This window comes from Numenius arquata, chromosome 3, assembly GCF_964106895.1.
Source record: "Numenius arquata chromosome 3, bNumArq3.hap1.1, whole genome shotgun sequence".
NCBI lineage: Eukaryota > Metazoa > Chordata > Aves > Charadriiformes > Scolopacidae > Numenius > Numenius arquata.
The window spans coordinates 52,914,538-52,934,669 of NC_133578.1; the positions used below are offsets into that span (position 1 = coordinate 52,914,538).

General features: G+C 42.2%; 1 protein-coding gene across 1 annotated transcript in view; it reads right to left on the reverse strand.

Annotated features, from left to right (window-relative positions):
* The window catches only part of VIRMA (vir like m6A methyltransferase associated), a 28,455-nt gene extending 13,516 nt beyond the window's left edge, over positions 1–14,939 (reverse strand). The window contains exons 1-13 of the mRNA XM_074145310.1: positions 14,877–14,939; positions 11,090–11,205; positions 10,770–10,856; positions 10,320–10,368; positions 9,540–9,708; positions 8,766–8,888; positions 7,939–8,226; positions 6,029–7,181; positions 3,821–4,312; positions 2,922–3,076; positions 1,438–1,520; positions 912–1,005; positions 252–796 (exon numbers count right to left, since the gene is read on the reverse strand). Coding sequence (XP_074001411.1) covers positions 252–796; positions 912–1,005; positions 1,438–1,520; positions 2,922–3,076; positions 3,821–4,312; positions 6,029–7,181; positions 7,939–8,226; positions 8,766–8,888; positions 9,540–9,708; positions 10,320–10,368; positions 10,770–10,856; positions 11,090–11,205; positions 14,877–14,939 — 3,417 coding nt within the window. The remainder of the gene's footprint in view (positions 1–251; positions 797–911; positions 1,006–1,437; positions 1,521–2,921; positions 3,077–3,820; positions 4,313–6,028; positions 7,182–7,938; positions 8,227–8,765; positions 8,889–9,539; positions 9,709–10,319; positions 10,369–10,769; positions 10,857–11,089; positions 11,206–14,876) is intronic.
* Between the last annotated feature and the right edge of the window lie 5,193 nt (positions 14,940–20,132).

Below are 20,132 nucleotides of genomic sequence, written 5' to 3' on the forward strand. Positions count from 1 at the left end.
TGGGAGTCTAGGCAATTTCACACGGGACAAAAGAACAACATATGACCACTAATTTAAAAAGATGCTCCAAATAAGAACAATTTTGATCCCGACGAAAAAGATGTATCTTCAAAGAATCTATCTGAACACAAATGCTTTACAGAAACTTTAACTCATCCTTTCACATATCTGTTTTTTCCACAACTACAAAACTGGTCTAAGTGTTATACATAATTAAAATTCTTTAAAAACTAAATAAATCTAAATTATACCTGAGTCGTCTGCATGGGCAGTGGAAGAGGCAACAATTCTGAAAGCAGTATAAGTCCAGAGAAAAAGCCTTCCGGAATTCTCAAAATTGAAGAGAGAACTTCCTTCAGCATTAAAGACCAAGTATTGTTTGCCAAAGTTTCTTCAGAAATGGTAAGTTTTTCATTAACGCCTTGTGTAAAAGTCAGTAAGATATCAACAATGTCATTCTGAATTTTTTGTTCATCGCTATCTAAGCGGCCTGAGAGAGGAATAGAACACAGGAGCATGTGTAAAGAAACAAGTGCTGATGGAACACGCATGTCTTTGAATTCAAAAGATCCACCCCTCAGGAGTTCTGTTAGCATTGTTTTAAGGAGAGTCAGTGTACAGCGGGCCATAGAAATAGTAGTAACTCTGTGAAGTGTGGTGCCCATATTGACATGGAGTCGCCAAGGCTGAATAAGTACGCTGTTCAGCTTCTGTAACACCCGGATGAAGGTGTCCATTCCCTCAGAAGAAAAGAGCTGAATAACTGCAAGATTCCATTTAAGGTCTTTCTGTTGACCTGTATGGAAAAGAAGTAACATTTCAGTATGTCTAATTTCTCCTGGGCAATCACAGTTACACTTTAGACATGTTTAAGATATCTATGTTAAGCAGTACAAATATATCAACTGTACCTTCTACCAGAGGTGGCGGACATGCAACATGACAAAGAACACGAAGCGCAGTAGGAAGACCAACTCCATCTGGGGTCATCAAACTGTCAATATTCTTTTAGGAAAAAAAAAAAAAAAAGAACCCATATTAGAAGGAAAAACTTTTACAAGTACTTAGTATTCAAATTCTGTATTTAGTTACTGTAAGTATTCCACAAAATTTAAGTTCAATTATTCCACCTTTTGGAAAGAAGTCACAAATATGGCAGAAGCGAAAAAAGCAGGGTCAACGCTGCATGGTGGTTTTATGGGAAGCTAAAGGCTTTAAACAGTTGGATCTTTGCATTACGTAGTTACCTTCCAATAAATATAATTGAGTGCAAGAACTGACATAGACCATAAGCTTTAATAGAAACATCTATTTTGGATAACAGTACATATTTTTAAACATCATGTTAGTACACACCTAAGATAAAATACCAAACTAGAAAAGATCTAAGTGTACAGAGCACAACTAAAAGATAGTGTCTATCTGTATTTTACTAACCTGTTTTATATATTCAATGAGATTTGGAATACAATTTATTTCAAATCTAAGATTTTTCAAAGGTTCAAGCCACTTGCTGAGCTCTGGGGAAAAAAAAAAAAAAAAAAAGACTTAATCAAGTAACTTGTCAGTGCATTTATGAACATAAAACTTTTTTCAATAAAAATGTACTTAATTTACAAATCAGGTTCTAAGGCCAAGTGTGAAATTTGTGAGGCATACACTACAGCTCTAGCCAGCTGAAATGCATCAACAAAAATAAGAGTTCAGAACAGGCAATACACCTCACATACAAGGACAAAATTTGCCTCAGGTCAACCCAAACACTCAAATAATTTTCATCATCTTATCTGTATTATTTGTAATTAAACATATTTTATAAGAGACACTAAAGGTCCCACTGTCAGCTAAAGAAAAAGCTATCAAGATCAAGGACCACAGCACAATTCCCTTAATGTACATAACAAGTTATTACAAACTGAACAGAAAACTCCGATAAAATGCCCAAATGGAGACAATCTTTGCACTCCGGAAGTCCTGATAGATTTACAGTTTCTCTCTGTATAGGAAAACAGGAAGTCCCAATATTTTGAGACTTAAAATTTTAAAACCTATTGTCCCTGAAAATATTTAAAAGAATGTGAAGGTTCAAAGGTTGACTGAATATGAATTGACACGTATCCTCAGACTGATTAGGCTTAATAAACCAGCCCCACTTCTCATGAACCTGTCCGATGATCAGGTGAGGAGCCAAGAAATAAAAGTATGGCAGAGAAGAGATTTAAACTAAAACTTTGAAGAATTCTGATTTCTTTCAGTGCATGTAAGTTTTGGAAGAAATTCTTGGTATGTCCACATGAGTCAGTTAAGTGGTGCAGAGCACAGCTCTGGCCATCACAGTTTCAACATCCAGGCGTCAGAATCGTCCCCAGCAGGCTTTTTCCAAATGACCTGGGCCTGATCCGTGGGTCAGCACAAGCCAGGGAACACACCAAGGCACAGTTTGCGGGTCAAAAGATTTAGTAACAAGGTAACATAGACTATTCCATGGCGGTTGGCCTAGGGGCCAGAAAACACTCCCAGGATTATTTATTAGTATATAAAGACTCTATAAGGCTACATCACTAAAGAGAACAGCGAAGATAAGAATCAGCTGACTAGTTAGTCCATCTTTACTAAAATTTGGTCTCCTATTTTCAACACAGAAATAATTTCAAACTTCCTGTAATTATCCAAAATTCATGGTAGTTAATATTACTTGAAAAGTAATTTAACTATAAAGAATTTCCTATTTAACTCTCATTAACAGAAAAAAAAATAAATTACACATTATCTCAGTGACTCAACTAATCAGATGCAGCTGGAAAAAGAATTTCATTATATACATTATCCAAACCAGATGATTGTGAAGCACCAATTACACACATATAAAAGGTTTCTTCCATACATTCAAACAATTCAGTTGATAATGACACATACTGTACCTTGCAATTTGGTGTTATTTTCGTCTGCTTTACAAAGCTTCAGCAAAGGCGCCGAGTGCTGTTCCAGCATTTGGACATCACTTGAAGATTGAACCACCAGCAAAACAAGGATGCAGGCGTAATTATAAGCAACTGACTTCTTAGACTTTGAGTCTCTGAAACAACAATAAGGATTTTCTTTAGGCTTCAGCTACTATGACTGGCTGTTATATTTTCATTCTTTGACCCCTAAAAATCTACCTACAGAATTTTTACCTTCACCAAGGACTGCCACGTGTAATTATCAACCAAAAAAACCCAAACTATTTCCTCCTATGCTTTTTGAAAAGTGAAAGCTTTCTTTTACATTGACTTTATATTTATTTCCGCATCCACAAAAGATGAGTCAAGCAACACACAAATCTTTTTCTGCCACTTTTGTCTGTTTTACAAATCTTGTTGTAAAAGCACTGCTACCTAAAGTAGTAAAACTGCCTGTCCAGAGAAAACAATGTTTTTTAACACGTAAAAAAACTTAAAGAACTGAGAGATTCCTACCCCAGAGAAGTGCTTCGTGTCCAGTTTCCCCAGTCAAATCTTTTGCTTGTTTCACGATCAAATTTTATGCTTGAATGAAAACTACCTACTTCCTGATTTTTTTCATATAGTCAAAGTCTGACCTATATTACAATACCTTTGTGGATGACCTATGCAGATTCTGGGTATTATGTACTCGATTAAAAATGACAGGCCTGATTTTCTATTAGGTTCTCCTACTTAAAAGTTGTTTTGTTTTGTTTTTAAACAAAAACATCATGATCTAAAAGAAAACAGTACTTTAGATTTACTGAATTATTTATAAAAGATAGATACTTTCAAAATGTAAAAACCTAAAGGATATAAATAAATGCATAAATTACCCTAAGGCTTCTTTGGAATAGTACTCCATTAAGGTAATAAGACTTTGGAGATTTTTCTCCAGACTGAATACATGAGCCACAGCAGATCTTCCTACAGGGTTAAAGGTAATCAGGTAAAGGTTGTGCAGCGTTCCCAGCAGATCCGAATGGTCAGTCTCCTCACTGGCTGTGCACCGCTGAAAGTGGCAGAATAATTCCGAAATGCACTGTAACGTCTGTGTTGAATGCAGGAGCCACAGGGCGAAAGCATCCTCATTGGCACCATCCGATTGGAGACCTTCCTCTTGATCTGGATCAGAAAACTGACAAAGTGCTCTAATCAACAAGTTCGTTGCTTCGTACTCGGAAATAAAGAAAAGAAGACCCTTCTGTGACTGTGCCAGGAAACGCAATATATCTCGTATAGCTTGAAGGACACCTGGATGTGCCCCTGTCACTGGAATCGACAGTAGCAAAGTAATGCATTCCAAGAAATGGTGACTATGAAGATATCTGACAAAAAAAAAAATCAAACAGGAAAATAATCAGTAATATTACAATCGTCTGTCAACACTGCTGAATAACATTATATACAATTACACGTCTCCTAGCTTCAGTACTTGCTGCTCTGTGGACTACGAGAAATAATAACTAATTATGTAGTACAAAATTTTAATCTTACAAAACATAATTGCTATAATATTTACAGGAAATAAATCCCTAAATATAAAGTTCTGATCTCAAAAAAAAAACCTAAAACAAAAAAAAACAAAACAAAACAAAAAAACCCCTTACCTACAAACAAAACAACGCTTTATGTTTTATTAAATTTGCTGTATCTGAATCATCAATGCTGCATTAAATCTTTTAAATGTGCTAAGAAATCAGTCATCATAGCATACATAAGAGGTGATTTGAAGACCCTTTGCATGTAGATACTTACATTCAGCCATGACCTACACCGCTACTAGCAAAGAAACCTGTCAGCATTTAGAGAAATACTTTGTAGACAGAAACTTGCTAACAGAGAAATAACCCATGGGATCCTTTAAATGGCTGAAGGCAGGCCGGCCTCGGATCCTCTGCCTGTGCTGTGAAACAGTGAGCTACACTGACACAGCTGCACGACTTTTCTAATGCCAAAACCATTACAAAATGCCTTTCCAGATAGGTGGCAATCTGAACTCTTTCTTTCATTCTCATGTACTATCACCAGTGCTGGTCAAAGTCCATTTTTGGATACTTCTCAGCCATTCTGACATGGGTTAGTGATGGTTTTTTTACCAAAGTTAGGTTGATGGTTGGACTAGATGATCTTATAGGTCCCTTCCAACCTGGGCAATTCTATGATGATGCTATGATGACTTCTAACCAGGGCTAGTTAATATCTTGCCCACACGGCACACAGACGGAGGTATTCCGGACTTGTCTTACCCATATGCACAGACGTGTTCCAAGGTAACAAAGGGAAAACACTCTAGATCTACAACAATTTTCAAATATGCACTGGTACAGCACCTAGCACAACTGGCCTGCATCTATAAATGCAACTGAAGTGCTAGCACAGTACCAGTAATAATAAGAGGTTAACTTCTTGTTATATGCATGCTAGGTTGATTGAAAGCCAACAAAATAACAGGTACATTAACTATCGAACTCTCTCAGACTTTATAAGCGCAATCCAGAATCCTCCAATAAAGTATAAAGTGAAACATCTAGAAAAATGTTAGTCAGCAAGGTCCTCCTGAAAAAATACCTGTATCAAGCTGGAAGAATCATAGAATCACAGAATCATAGAATGGTTAGAGTTGGAAGGGACCTCAAAGATCATTGAGTTCCAACCCCCCTGCCATGGGCAGGGACACCTCCACTAGAGCAGGTTGCTCAAAGCCCCATCCAGCCTGGCCTTAAACACTTCCAGGGATGGGGCATCCACAGCTTCTCTGGGCAACCTGTTCCAGTGCCTCACCACCCTCACAGTAAAGAATTTCTTTCTAATATCTAATCTAAATCTCCCCTCTTCCAATTTAAAACCATTACCCCTTGTCCTGTCACTACATTTCCTGACAAAGAGTCCCTCTCCAGCTCTCCTGTAGGCTCCCTTCAGATATTGGAAGGCTGCTATGAGGTCTCCCCGGAGCCTTCTCTTCTCCAGGCTGAACAACCCCAGCTCTCTCAGCCTGTATACATAGAAATACACTCTAGAAAGTGAGCTTGAAATTGCCGTACCTAAACAGGACAGGGTAAGGATCATCCCTTTCTGGAGGGCCTGTAATGCGTGCCATGGTTGGGAAAGATTTCACAGGTGGCTGAATCATTGTATGAGGAGCAGTTTCCATCAAATGGAAGATTTCTTCAAGAAGACTAACAAGTTTTTCCATCTCTCCTTCACTTATATTAGAAGATTCCAAAAGATGATCCATGTCCATAGGAGCCTCCACATCATTCTCATATTCTTGGTTGGTTCTTTCAAGTCCTGACATTTCCTGGTCCTGTTCTGGCTCCGTGTGATTAGGAAGGGAAGGAGTGTTCTCTGCTAACTGATCAACAGCCTTTTTAATATCCGAGAGAATCTCATAGAAGTGACATTTCTGGAGAATTGCAGAACCAGCAGTTACTACTCTCACAGTCTGATCTAACAGTATGAGTTCCAGGAGTTTCTGATAACCACTTTTTTCATGCACATCTACGCCACCCCTTAGAAACATTTCCATTCCCTCAGTCATACTAATAACACTATCCAAAGCTTTAAAAGCATTAAGTTTAAGGGAGGATGATACATGATCTGCAAACAACAGTTCAAATAACACGTTAATAACTCCTGCCTGCAAGAGTGCCGTTATTCCTTGAGTCCCACATTCCCCTAACGATGATACCAATTTTGTCCCAGCTTTGAGTTGTCGGACATTCAAAGCAATGGGCTGTTTGAGAGCTACCTGAAGGTTTAAAGCTTGCAGGGTCCAGTCTACCAGCTGGGTAATATAGTCTTGCTTTGTGTCTTTCACCTGCAGGTAGCTCAATCCTTTTACTATTAAACTCGGAACTTCTTCTAATGCAGTGACCCACTTTGCACCCCTTTCCTCATGATATAATTCCAACAGTTCAGTTAATTTAACTGAGGCTTCCACTGCTCCTGAATTTTCTTTTTCTGGATCTTGGTCCTTTATTTTACCAACTTCATTTTCAAATACAGTCTTGTAAGGGCAGCTGAAGTACAAAAGAGGTCCAAGCTCCCTTTCAAAAGGCTCATATGTCACAGGAGGCACTGACGCCAGATCCTCAGGAGTATATTCAATATCAAAGCTTGGATACTTAAATGTTTCACGTTCCAGATCAGCAATTCCATCTTCATCACTTGAAATCTGCTCATATCCATCATCTCCTAAACAGAAAGAGATTCAGTTATCAAATAAAATCAATTGCAGATAAACCAGTTCACAACTGCTGAGAATCTGCTCAAAATAAAAAAGTAGTAATTTATTTAATACAAATATCACTGGTTAGAGAACAATCACACACTAACAGGCAGGAAGCTTTCTCTCTCCAGATACAAGTTAAAGCCCCAGTCGGCAGATTTTTTATGTAATAACAGATTCATTTAAAAGAATGTATAAGGCAAAAAGTTTAATTAGGGTACAACTAGGTACTACAAGAATAGTGTCCAATTTTCTTCCTATGATTACATAAAAATTCTAGCCTGAAATTTTGCACAGGCATGACTGGGAACTTCAAGTAACACAAGATGATGACTACTGACATTATTACATAAACAACTTTGATTTTTAATTAAGAAATAATTTCTTTCACCACTTGCCTACGTTTTTAAACAGAAAGAGGTAACAAGATCAAATGTTCATTCTCACGTATAAAAGCTGTATCTATTTTCCTCTATTTATAGAAAGTAACGGGAAGTTTTACTACACTGAAATAAATATTCCACAGCAAAATACTGTTCTCTAGAGATGTCAGAACCACAAATGGGGAAGGCAATGGTGCAATGTGCAAGGGTGCAATGGGCAAGGTGCAATGACCAAGGGAAAAAGATTCAGTTCTTTTTGCACCTAGTCATCATGTTGGTACTGCCATCAAAACTTCATAAACCTTTTTTTTTTCCTTTAACTTTTTACAACTTCACTTACCTTCACCTTCTTCCTCCTCTTCACCCTCTTCTTCATCTTCATCTTCCTCCTCCTCTTCCTCTTCCTCATCAGCAATACTCTCTACTGTATGCCCATCATCATCGTCATCCTCCTCCTCCTCCTCCTCAACATCCACATCATCTTCATCTTCTCCTTCCTCCGGTTGATCTTCCTCCACTTCTCCATCATCAGAATACTGACTTTCTTGATGAATGGATGTTCGATCAGGAGAAATGGGCTCAAAGTAATCCTCCCTATGATCCACATCATCTTCTTTCTCCCCAACCACTAAAAACACATACAAAGTTTAAGAAATAAGAGCACTTCTCTGAAACCCAATGTTCAATAGTATGTTTCAGAATTTTGCATTACGCACAGTGGATATACCAAAAAAAGCATCTTGAAGAAAATCTTCAGGTGATTTCACTGAACACAAGCAACAATCACTTAGTTCAGCAAGACTACAAAGACACATGCAAGGAGTTCTTCGCACTTTTAACCCATACAGAGACCAGAGAACTCAGCAGACGCTGCAGAGGGATGGAGGAGAAGGGCAACAAATACCAGAGTCAACAGAACGTTCATATAGAACATAAACAGCATGTTCAAGCAGTGCATTGGTCAACAGCTGATATTCTCAAATCTACTATTTAAATTGATACAATTTAACATAGCCAACAGATTTTCTTTCAAATCCCTTTCCTAAAATTGAATCTGTCCAGCAGGAATAACAGCAGACAGGAAACTTCATGCTGTGCAGGAACACAGAATTCTGCCTCCGCTAAGCAGTGACGTGCAGCAGGTAAAACAGTCTGTTCTTATTCTACCTGACACTGGCATAGGTTCATCCTCATCATCATCAGGAGGAGGAGGGCCTGGAGGTGTCCTTGGTCCCCTAGGTTGTGGTCTTGGAGGGCTGCCATTGAACTGGTCTTCTTTCTCTCCATCAACTGTATTTATAAGGAAAATCAAAACTCACATTTAATGGAATCACAGGAACAGAAGTAGAGAATTTTAGTTTTTCAGTGACTTTTTCAGCTACTTTTGACTAGGGAACACCTTCATTTGCCAGCTGTTATTTAATCTGCATTCTGCACCTGCAGTATGTGAGGCAGTTATCTGAAGCCACTTTTGATGTAAACAAAAACTACATCAATACACAAGCTTAGTAATAGCATTGATGTTTTTAACACAATACTGGCTTAAAATTAACATAGATGATTGCCATTTTTGGCTTTGACGCTAGCAATACTGTAACTCTACCAATAAAAGTTTAGATTTTAATCAGCTGGTTTTTACAGTTTACAACTGTTTTTTACTACACAGAAACTTGCTCACAGATTCCATTCATGGCAATTCTAAAATCAATGCAAGTAACCCACCCACAAAAAAGCACTAGACAAGAATCTACTTAAAATCATTCAATATAAATCTAAAAGAAAATACAAAACTAAAGGATAAAAACATAAAGCTGGAAAAATACAGCCATTGAAATCTAAAACATGAAGGAATTGGTGGTGGTTTTTTTTAAGATGGGATAGTATAATGTTGATTTTAAAAAAAAAAAATAAAAAAAATCTATGTTTTCTCACAAGGTTTACCATGTTTTGGGTTTCTTTTCAAACCAGGCTGTTGCTGGGGAGGTGGTGGTGGAGGTGGGGGTGGAGGAGGTGACTCTCTCTCATGACTTATTACCCTGTCAACTGAGCCATATATTGCCAAAGTCAGACAGTTGTACCACCCTCTTAGAACCAATCCATCCGTGTTGACCTGGGTTTTTTAAAAAAGAAAAAGCACTTAAAAACAACACAAGACAACTTCAGAAAAGTTATTCTAGTTTAGTATCATTGTATCAGTATCTGCATAAAAGCAAGAAAGGAGAACCGAACATTTAAGTATCTCTTTGCCCCACATTTTGGAAACTGAGAAAACTTTGAATATATCAATCATTACAACAAATAAATAATCTTTCTCTAAAAGCATTCAATCCCTTGCAATATACTGCCTAATATACTACACCTATTAATGAAAACAACCATTACTGTGGGTCACACAAACCCTGATCTGAATGAAAGAAATCAAAACAGAACTGAAAATGATGGGCTTAGCCGTGGCCTGCAGCCCCAGCCTTCTGATCCATCTTTACTCATAAGTAGTGGATAGTTCTGTTGGTAATCTCCATAGGAAATTCCAAGCAATCAAATCTTCTACAACTCATGCCATTATAGATGCATACTCCAAAGTAACGAGTATCTGAACTACAGGCAGGTTTTAGAACAAGATCCTACACAATAAATGCTTTGCTAATGTACCACACGCAACCATATTTATACCTAAATGCCAGGCATGTAGAAAAGGAGGTTTAAATCACATTGCATTACCTTTGCATTGGGTCTGAAAATAATTGAAGTGTTTTCATCATATTCAAGGCTGTTAAGTAAAACATACAGTTATTTTTCCATTAATATAAAACATGTCTACAGAAATGAAACACAGCAGTACTACACACATAAGCCAATAATACAACACTGAAAAAATATACGCTCTTCAAAACAAGAGGGCAAAATCACTTATGTTTAAAAATACTTTTCATTAAAATATATATATGGGCTCTGTAAGTTTAGAAAGAACAGAATCTTCTCTTGTTTTAAGCATGAACCTCTATCCGCCCACGCAGATTAGAGGAAAAGGGCAAGAACACAAACTAGGAAAAAAACAGACCAAAAAAATAATGGGAGATACAAAGTTTCTATGTGCATTTTCTGCAGTAAAAAATTCTCAGGAAGAAAAGGTAGATAATGAAGTCATGCACAATTCTTGAAAGTACTTACCTCCCCAGCCTATCAAATACAGGGGCACTTGGCTTGCTGACATTGTTGAAAAACAAGTCCAGTTGAAACGTATGTGGGGATGTCTCTCTGGAAACAGAAACAGAAGTAAAAATTAAACCCTTCAAGCTCTTTATCAGAATAAGTAGGACTAACAAGGGAAAAAAAATTAAATTCTACGCCTTAAATAATTCCCAAAAATAACTACAAGTTCAGCAGACACATAAATATTTTTTATATAGGAGGTTCTATTGAGCTATACAAGTTCAAGAAAAAATGACAGGAAGGTGTTCCTGAACCAGACACCGAGTGTCTTCACTTACCCATAAGCCCTATTGTCGGGCAAACTTGTGTGAGCTCTCACTCCTGGAGGAATGACACGTACTTCATTTATGTAAACCACGCACGGAAAACGAACTACATCTATATTGGTACTTTGCTACAAAACAAAGAATAAAGAAAGTCTAAGAAACGTAAAATAGAAACAACATAATGTACTAATATTCTTTATTAAGCAAATTAAGGTTGCAATCCCAATAATTACAAAATTCAATTATGCAAAATGTTAAACACTATTAAACTAAACTAAAAGATTTTTTTCTTCTGGCACTTTTCATATATTTAACACTTTTTCATGGAAAGTGTTACTCGTTTATTAACATAATTAGTTCCCTCTATTTGCAAGAATTTTTTAAACAGAAACAAGTTTTGTGCTAACAGAATGGATGTTGGTAAGGGCAAAATCTGGAACTTAAATTATTAGGAAGAAGTGAGTATACAGTTCCCATTTAATAAAACATATCAAGATTATAACTAAAGAAAAAAGAAAATATGTGCTTTGACTTTAAACACTGGTAAATGTTACAGTTCAAATGTAATACCAGAAATAATAATGATACTATAAATGTTTCGCTAGACCTGTACAAAAATTCCATACTATGCTTATTTCTCCAATTTTGCAACATCTGAAAACCTTCTGCAAATATCATTTCTGTTTACAACACAGAAATAGCAAGTATAAAGAAATGTTATGCTCCAGCAGTCCTAAAAGATGTTTGAGCAAACTAGGAAGTAATCATAAAGTCGCAGTGACCTCCCACGTAGCAGCCACCAAATTAATGCTGAAAGTCTCCTCTCACTAGATTCACTATAATAGGTCTTATTATATTTATACATCATCTCTATCATATATACACTCAAAAAACAGTAAACGTAGATCAACTCTATTGGGTGGGAGTGTTGATCTGCTTGAGGGTCGGAAGGCTCTACTAAGGGATCTGGACAGGTTGGATCGATGGGCTGAGGCCAATGGGATGAGGTTCAACAAGGCCAAGTGCCAGGTCCTGCACTTGGGTCACAACAACCCGATGCAACGCTACAGCCTTGGGAAGAGCGGCTGGAAAGCTGCCTGGCAGAAAAAGACCTGGGGGTGCTGGTCGACAGCCGGCTGAATATGAGCCAGCAGTGTGCCCAGGTGGCCAAGAAAGCCAACAGCATCCTGGCTTGTATCAGAAATAGTGTGGCCAGCAGGACTAGGGAAGTGATCATCCTCCTGTACTCGGCACTGGCGAGGCCCCACGTCGAATACTGTGTTCAGTTTTGGGCCCCTCGGAGCATGTCCAGAGGAGGGCAATGAAGGTGGTGAGGGGTCTGGAGCACAAGTCTTATGAGTGACTGAGGGAACTGGAGTTATTTAGCCTGGAGAAAAGGAGGCTGAGGGGAGACTTTATCACTCTCTGCAACTACCTGAAAGGAGGTTGTAGCGAGGTAGGGGTCGGTCAATTCTCCCAAACAACAAGTGATAGGACAAGAGGAAACAGCCTGAAGTTGTGCCAGGAGAGGTTTAGATTGGATATTAGGAAAATTTCTTCACTGAAAGGGTTGTCAAGCATCGGAACAGGCTGCCCAGGGAAGTGGTGGAGTCACCATCCCTGGAGGTATTTAAAAGACGGTGCTTAGGGACGTGGTTTATGGTGGGTTTGGTAGTGTTAGTTAATAGTTGGACTTGATGATCTTAAAGGTCCTTTCCAACCTAGAGGATTCTATATGTCCAACTGTAAGCATATAAACACTTGCTTGCACAGAAGCTCAGAATCATGTTTCTCATTGAATGTTTCCAGTTAGTAAACTGGATTAGAAAAGACTGCACAATTAAAAAAAAAAAAAAACCAAACAAAAAACAATGCCACAATTGATCTAAGTTTCTACCAAACTAATTAAAAAATGAAAATTAAAACCCAAATTGATCTGCAGTCAAAAGTCATACAACTTTCCCCACAATCAGAACGCAAAAACCCCAAAACTACCAGCATAAGGCAAGAGAGAACTAAGATTTTTAGAAAGGTAATAAACAAGGAAATGGACACAAGTAAAGTTTTAAAAAGAGTATTTAAGTGCACGCTTTTGGGCACATATTACTGTCATTTAATAAGAAATCTAAGCATACGTCCTTTAGCACACAGGTACAACATCTCACCCTGAGCACTGATGTATTACAAGCAGGATGATAGAACAAAAGGAACCCCACTACGACAGGGAGCAGAGCTTTATTCACAGGAATGAGGTGACTGTCGCCTGCGAGGAACAAGGGCTGTAGGAGCTCTTTGCTTTGCCTTTAAAAAAGGTGTATGCATCATGCGGGGGACCCAGACTTCTGGAGGAAGGGCTGCTGCTGAGCAGGCTGCGTCCCCAGCAGCACTGCCCAAAGACAGACTAATTCCTGCTTAAATGATACGGGGTTATGCCATGACATAAACACATCAACACCATCAGGATGGCAACTGAACCTAATCCACGTTCCCTCCAAAAAATTTAAAAAAATAACTATATCAGAGCTGCTCAAGGTGTTAAACTACATAGCTAAACCAAATGAATAACTGCATTAGAAAACTCAGCAGTACTTTTCAAGAACTGCAAGTTCCAAGGCAAGACTCATGATCCATTTAGCTGAAGAATTAGTATCACAAAGAAGGCTTTTCTGCAACATCTAAAATACATTTTCATTTCTCCTTTAATAAAAATTAAATATGATTCTGGTTTGGAAAACATCACTGGTGAGAATGAAAGTGCCAGAAAACATTATACACAATTAAAAATGTTCAACAAGAGAACATACTGTCCTGGAGGGGAATGGGAATGGCTAGTGTTTCCTACCCAGGAGAACGGCAGTGGTTAGCGCTTCCTGCTCCCAGTACTGTCTTAAATAGTAGAATTAAAAATACATGCATGTCTCCCTCCACTAGAAAGGACTCCAGGATAACTCCCCCTTCGTTTTTAATTGCAGCATCAGCTCACGATACTTCATGTCCTTTCCCTAATGCCTACCCATGAACATAGTTGAGATACTCCATGAGTCTATAACATTTTTCTCAGGTTATGCTACACTTTTCTTTTTTCCCCTGATGTTCCCCTTCTTCCTCCCTGAACAGCACAATGGGCTGAGCCCTGGGCAAACCTGCTGCCAACACAAGGAGCTTCAAGGATGCTCAGGATCCCGAGAACCTTGAAGCGGAACATTTACACAACCTTCCACTGCTAAAACAAACTGGAAATACTCATTTTGTTCACGATGCATGTAAGCTGCATAAGTCTAAGGGAATATTGCACGTATGCACAAACACCTCTCCTCCTCCTTAGCTATAAAAAAGCATTAAGTATCTCACAAGTGGCCGGGTAGGGCCCGCTCCCCGATTTCCTCCCTTATGGACGTCTCGAATGAGTTTCACCGATTTTCCTTCCTAGTCTCTCCTCCCCGCTACCTCTAAATTCTCGCCCCTGCTCCACCGCCGTACCCTCCCTCAGTACCCTGCCCGCGGCACCCCAGGCCGCCACGACAGCGCCGGCCTGGGCGCACCGCGGGGGCCCGGCACCGCGCCCCGAGCAAGGCTTCGGGGACACGGCGGGGAGGGAGCGGAGATTGCCTCCTCAGCGGGCAGCAGACCGGGGCCTGCTCCCTCCCGCCCGGCCACCCGTTGAGGCGAGGGCCGCTGCCGGGGCCTACCCTAGTCCCGCTCGCCCCTCTCCGCGCCCCGCAGCCCGGGGAGGCGGCAGGAAGAAGGAGGATGAGGGGAAGCGGCAGTTCCTGCCCCCGCAAGCCCCCCACCGCGTTACCTCCGCGCTCGGGTGCTTGAACGTATCTAAAAACAGAAGCTCGGTCGCCGTGTCCACCGCCATCTTGGCGCGCCCGAGGGGGAAGGGCTTCCGGGCGCCGGCGCGAGCGCTTCCGGGACGCCGCCGTGCGTGCCGGGGGGTGGGCGGGGCGGTGGCAAGGGGGCGGGGCGGCGGCGCGAGGCGGCCGTTGGTGCGCGCGGCGACCGTTGGCCCGCCCCCCTCAGAGCCGGGAGGCAGAGCCGGGGCTGGTGGGCGCCGGGCGAGGCCCAGGACCTGCCGCCCCCGAGGCTCCCCGGGCCGGCGCAAAACCCCCGGGAAGGAGAGCGGGGGAGGCCGGGCGGGGTTTTCCCCCCTCAGGCGTAGGCAGCCCGCCGGAGGCAGCGGAGGGAGAGCTGCGGATCGGCGGGAGCGGGCTCGCTGCAGGTTGAGGTTGTGAGCTGGCGGGGGGCAGTGGGGGGTACCTCCGTCGGTGCCCCCGCTCTCCAGCTCGGTGGGCATCGCCGTGGACTTGGTTGGGTTCCGCTGCAGTCTGCTCCACGCCTTGCTTTTGCTTGGTTTCACAACATTTAGCTCCGGCTCAACACTGGCTAAATTCAGTCCTGCTTGAGAAATTTCCTTTGTAGCCTTCCCATGTTTAAAACTAACCCTTTTCAGATGTAAGAAACTGTCAGTTCTCTCAAGCGCACGTAGAACAATTCCTTGTAGCCTTTCCGCAGCTCCTGATGTTGATGTTCTTGCTTAGCATCCAGTGCCCTTCTGCAACAGCAACTAAGATTTGTACACGCGTTAGGAGTCGCCGTGAAGCCAAAGTCAGCCTGTGACAGCCCAGGAGAATGATGTGGAATTGGTATTGCGCAAGCGGTGTGTGGTTACACATGTTTTGTGTACAAGCTCTACGTCTGTAACAGCAAAAAACTGTGCCATGTGCCTTTAGAGGAAGTCTGGAAAAGGATGTGCGACATCTCTGAACTGCCAGCTGGAGCCTCAGCCACATACATGTGCTTTCCTTAATGGTGATAATTATAACCTGTGTGCGTCTAGTTTTTGGAACAGCTTCTTAATGAAATAAGCTGGTTTGTATGCACACCAGGAATTGGCAAGTCCCCTTTTCATTTCGGTAGCTATGCTTGCTGCTCTCAGTGCTCCAGAGTTTCATTCGCTCCAGGGGTGGCAGTCCTCTAGGTTGGACTTTAAGAGAAAACGTTGCATCAGTTTAAACAAGGGTGTGGTTCGGTATATCCATTTGCAGTGGTGAAACTAGTTCAGGAAGTTCCTGTCCCCCCACCACTTGTTGGGGAGCTGAGCCACAACGTGCAGTTCCACAACCAGTTTTATTGGCACACCTGAAGAGGTGTTTCATGGCAGTGCAGGGAGACTCATCGACTGGAATTGCGTCTGAATCCACTGAAAACATGGTACTGCCTCTCCGTACTATTTCAACAGATGTAGTTAAAATACTGCAAGTCCCATCACAGGAACATTCAGAATTTGAGAATCGAGGTGCCTCCTTGGCCATGACGGCAGATTTGCCTTCTCTTATTCTTGCCCCGAGCTGGGACCCTGTCTCGTCCTCATGGATCAACAGATCTAAACTCCTGTTTATATGTATTATTTATAAATATATTTCCTTAACGTAGAAAACCAAAAAAACCTTTGTATGTATTTTGCTAAAGTGACACTTGCCATGGCTTATTTTGGTTATGTTTATGAGCTCTTTGGAGACTTCTATGCGAGAGCAGCTTTGCAGATCTACTCCTAACATGGACATGGTCGCACGTACCATTGTGCCAGAAGAACGCAGTCCCAATCAGGTGGCTTCTCTTCTGGGAAGGCCTGGAACAGTGTGGCAACCAGGTCAACTAGTGAGAGCAGTTTCAGTAACTAGCAGGGGGACTCCAGCCCTGCGTTTTTACCTGCAGTGACTCCTTTGCTGCCGGTAGCAGCTACGGCTCTGGATGTGAGAAGAATCAGCTCGGCAGGATTACATTCAGGTGGCTCTGAATGCAGAGTTATTGATTTCAGCATGTGGCTGGGCTTACAAGTGAGTGGCGTTTCTTTGCTGCAAGGTAAAGCAGAAGTGTTTGAATGTCACACCCAGTTGCAGGATTTCAGGGAACAGTTTAGGTGTCAGTGGAGAGATACATAGTGACTGATGAAAGTGGAGGAAACAGAATTCAGTTAGCAGCAGCAATTAATTTACAGAGATTAAAAAAAAACCAGTTGGTGGTAACGATGAACACATTCCAACAAAATGATACAGCTCTGCTGATTCTCCCATTCCAGTTGTAAAAAGTTGCTATTCTGAAAGAAAACATGAACACTGATGGGGAAGGGTGATACAAGCGGGAGACCTAACGCGGACCAAAGGTCTGGGCAGGAAAAGCCAACAGTCGCAGATGGTGTTGGGGTGAACTGAAGACCCTCCTGTAGAAGAATAAAGCAGGGTAGGAGATACAGAACTCACAGGGTTGTGGGAAAACCTAAAGCCAGTGACGTGCAAAGTCACAGGTTTGTACAAAATAAACTGGGAGGAAGGGGGTCGATGGGTGAGAGGAGGAAGCTTCAGGAACATGGGGGAAAATGAATAAGAGGGTACGTATGTCTGTTGCCTTTGCTCAAAGGGTGGTTTTAAGACCAGCTCCTTGGCATAATGGAAAGTGTGAGTAGTTTCAGAAATGTCCTGAAACACAAAATGGCACAAAAGAACATGTGGTGGGAAAACAGAACTAATACATAAAGGACAGAGAAACAGTTACACTGAGATTGGCAAAGGGGCTAGAAATTAGACAGACAGACAGCAGGCGGCAGACAAAAGGAATATCAGAGGAGAGAAATACAGCAACAAGGTGCTGGGAGAAGCCTTGAGAGGTCGTCGTGCCCCAAAGTGCTCTAGCACATTCCTGTAGGTAGTAACACTGATGTCATCTGAAAGGTGACACTTCATGCAAAGACTATGCTTAACCAGGCCCGGGGATAACGAACAGCCAGGGAGAAGCAGCTGGAACAGGCGTACACAAACGCCAGGAGCCTGGGCAACACAACACAGGAACCTGAATGACTGGTGCGTGTTGTCAGACCAGATACTGGAAGCATGAAAGAAAGAGGGTGGAATGGGAACTGTGTCTGGAAAACAGGAATTTTAGGGAATGTGTTACCCAAGAAAGAGAAAAAGTAATGACACTGCAGTAGCAATTAGCAGCGAGTGGCTTCCAAAATAAAGAAATAAAACAGACACGGACAAAAGGGACACAATTGCCTTGGGTGTTTCCTGATGCCAGATTCCCATGGCCAATTTCAGCTACCGCTTTTAAAAACTGGAGGAATTTATTTGCCATCTTTACCCCTCAAATTGCAGTATCTGCTATCAGTGAATGCCATTTTAGAGATCTTACACCAAAAAGGGAGAAAATTACTGCAGACATCCTCCGTCATGCAAAGGCTGCCTATTGAAGCACATAAACTATCAAGCAGGAGTTCGGTGGCAGTCCCTGCAAGGAGACAAGACAGGACAAGAGGAAATGGGCACAAACTTGAACATAAGAAGTTCCATCTAAACATGAGGAGGAACTTCTTTACTTTGAGGGTGGCAGAGCCCTGGAACAGGCTGCCCGGAGAGGTGGTGGAGTCTCCGTCTCTGGAGACATTCAAAACCCGCCTGGACACGTTCCTGTGCAACCTGCTCTGCGTGGACCTGCTTTGGCAGGGGGTTGGACTAGATGATCTCCAGAGGTCCCTTCCAACCCCATGTGATTCTGTGATTCTGTGAGACCTGCGTGGCACTGAACTGCAGCAGGGCAGGAAGAGGGTGCCGGGCGCTCTGTGGACTAGTCAGTGGCTGGCAGGATCTCCAGTGCTTGTGAAACACATTCTCTCCCTTCCTGACTGTCCTAGCGTGAGTGACACAGGATTAATTTCTCTTTCAGTAATTTTACTTTTCTGTAAAGTCTCTTCTAATGTTTGGGAAAACTGCATTTTTAGAAGACTCTAGTGTCTGAATTTGTGAAAATATTTACTTTATAGCCAGCTATGGGATGCGGGCTTCAAGGTCTCAGTGGTTTTGAGCTTTGCCAGGTGCAGGATGAGGAGGAGGGAGACCTGGGCACTTGACCAAGCTGGCCAACAGAATTATTTCATACCATGAACGTCACATTCAATAGAAATTAGAAAGTTTGCTGAGGAGTTTCTCCTCTCCTGTGATGACTGCGATCCTGAGAACTTCTTGCCCCGGAGCCAGACCCCTGAGCCCTTCCCTTCCTCCCAAAGCCACAGCGATCACAGTGTCCGACATTTGCTGTCCCCTGCTGGGAGCGCACAGCTTCCTGCTGGTAGAATTGGCCGAGTATAATCCTCGTGTATTTTATATCGGTATCAGGATCAATATTTGTTCTTTAGTATTATTAATGTTAATTATTTAGTCTTATTCTATTAAATCTGTTTATATTTCAACCCCCAGGTTTCCTTGCTTTTTCCTGATTCTCCTTCCCTGGGTGGAGAGGGGTCATTGGGTGACAGAATAATTGTCTAGATGACAATACATTGTTGTGGGTTCTACAAACCATAACACTGCCAAACCGGCAAAAGCGTATGTGTTAATAAAAGGTGGTGCAGGCTGTGAACCTGCACCAGCAGAAGCAACAGTGATGAAGAAAGGCATGATGTGCACCATCATCTCAGTAAAAATTTAGAGGAGCATCATCACGATGAAGTTGGAACTACACAACCGGGGGGTCTTCAAGAGCTAGGTGTACTACGGGATTTCCTTGGGGAAAGCTAGTGTTACTTGGTTGCCCTACATTCAGTGACCTTTGCAGTTATTTGTCATAAAAAAAAATAACCAGTTTTTGGGCAATACGCATTTAAAACATAAATTTCACAGTGAAGCATTGATCACCAGCAGGGAGGTTGTTCTCACACGGAGCAGAGCTCATCGAGGGAAGGCTGCGGCGACAGCCAAGCCAGCCAGCTCCTGACACGGGACTAGACCAGGAGCTGCCGGGCCGGTACCCGGAGCGTGGCAGAGGACAAGACTCCACCGTCCGCTGCCCGCTCGGCTCTCCCGGCGGCACCTGCTCCCGGCGACCCCCGGCCCGCACCCGCCGCCGCGCTCCCTGCCACCGCGGCCCCCGACGGCAGCGCTCGCTCCGTTCCGAGGGCGCAGACCGGCCGGGGCGGCTGCGGGCGGTGCGACCGTCTGCCCTTCCCTTCCGGCCGGGCGGACGCCGGGCCGACCTGCCCTCCACATATCCCGGCAAAAGC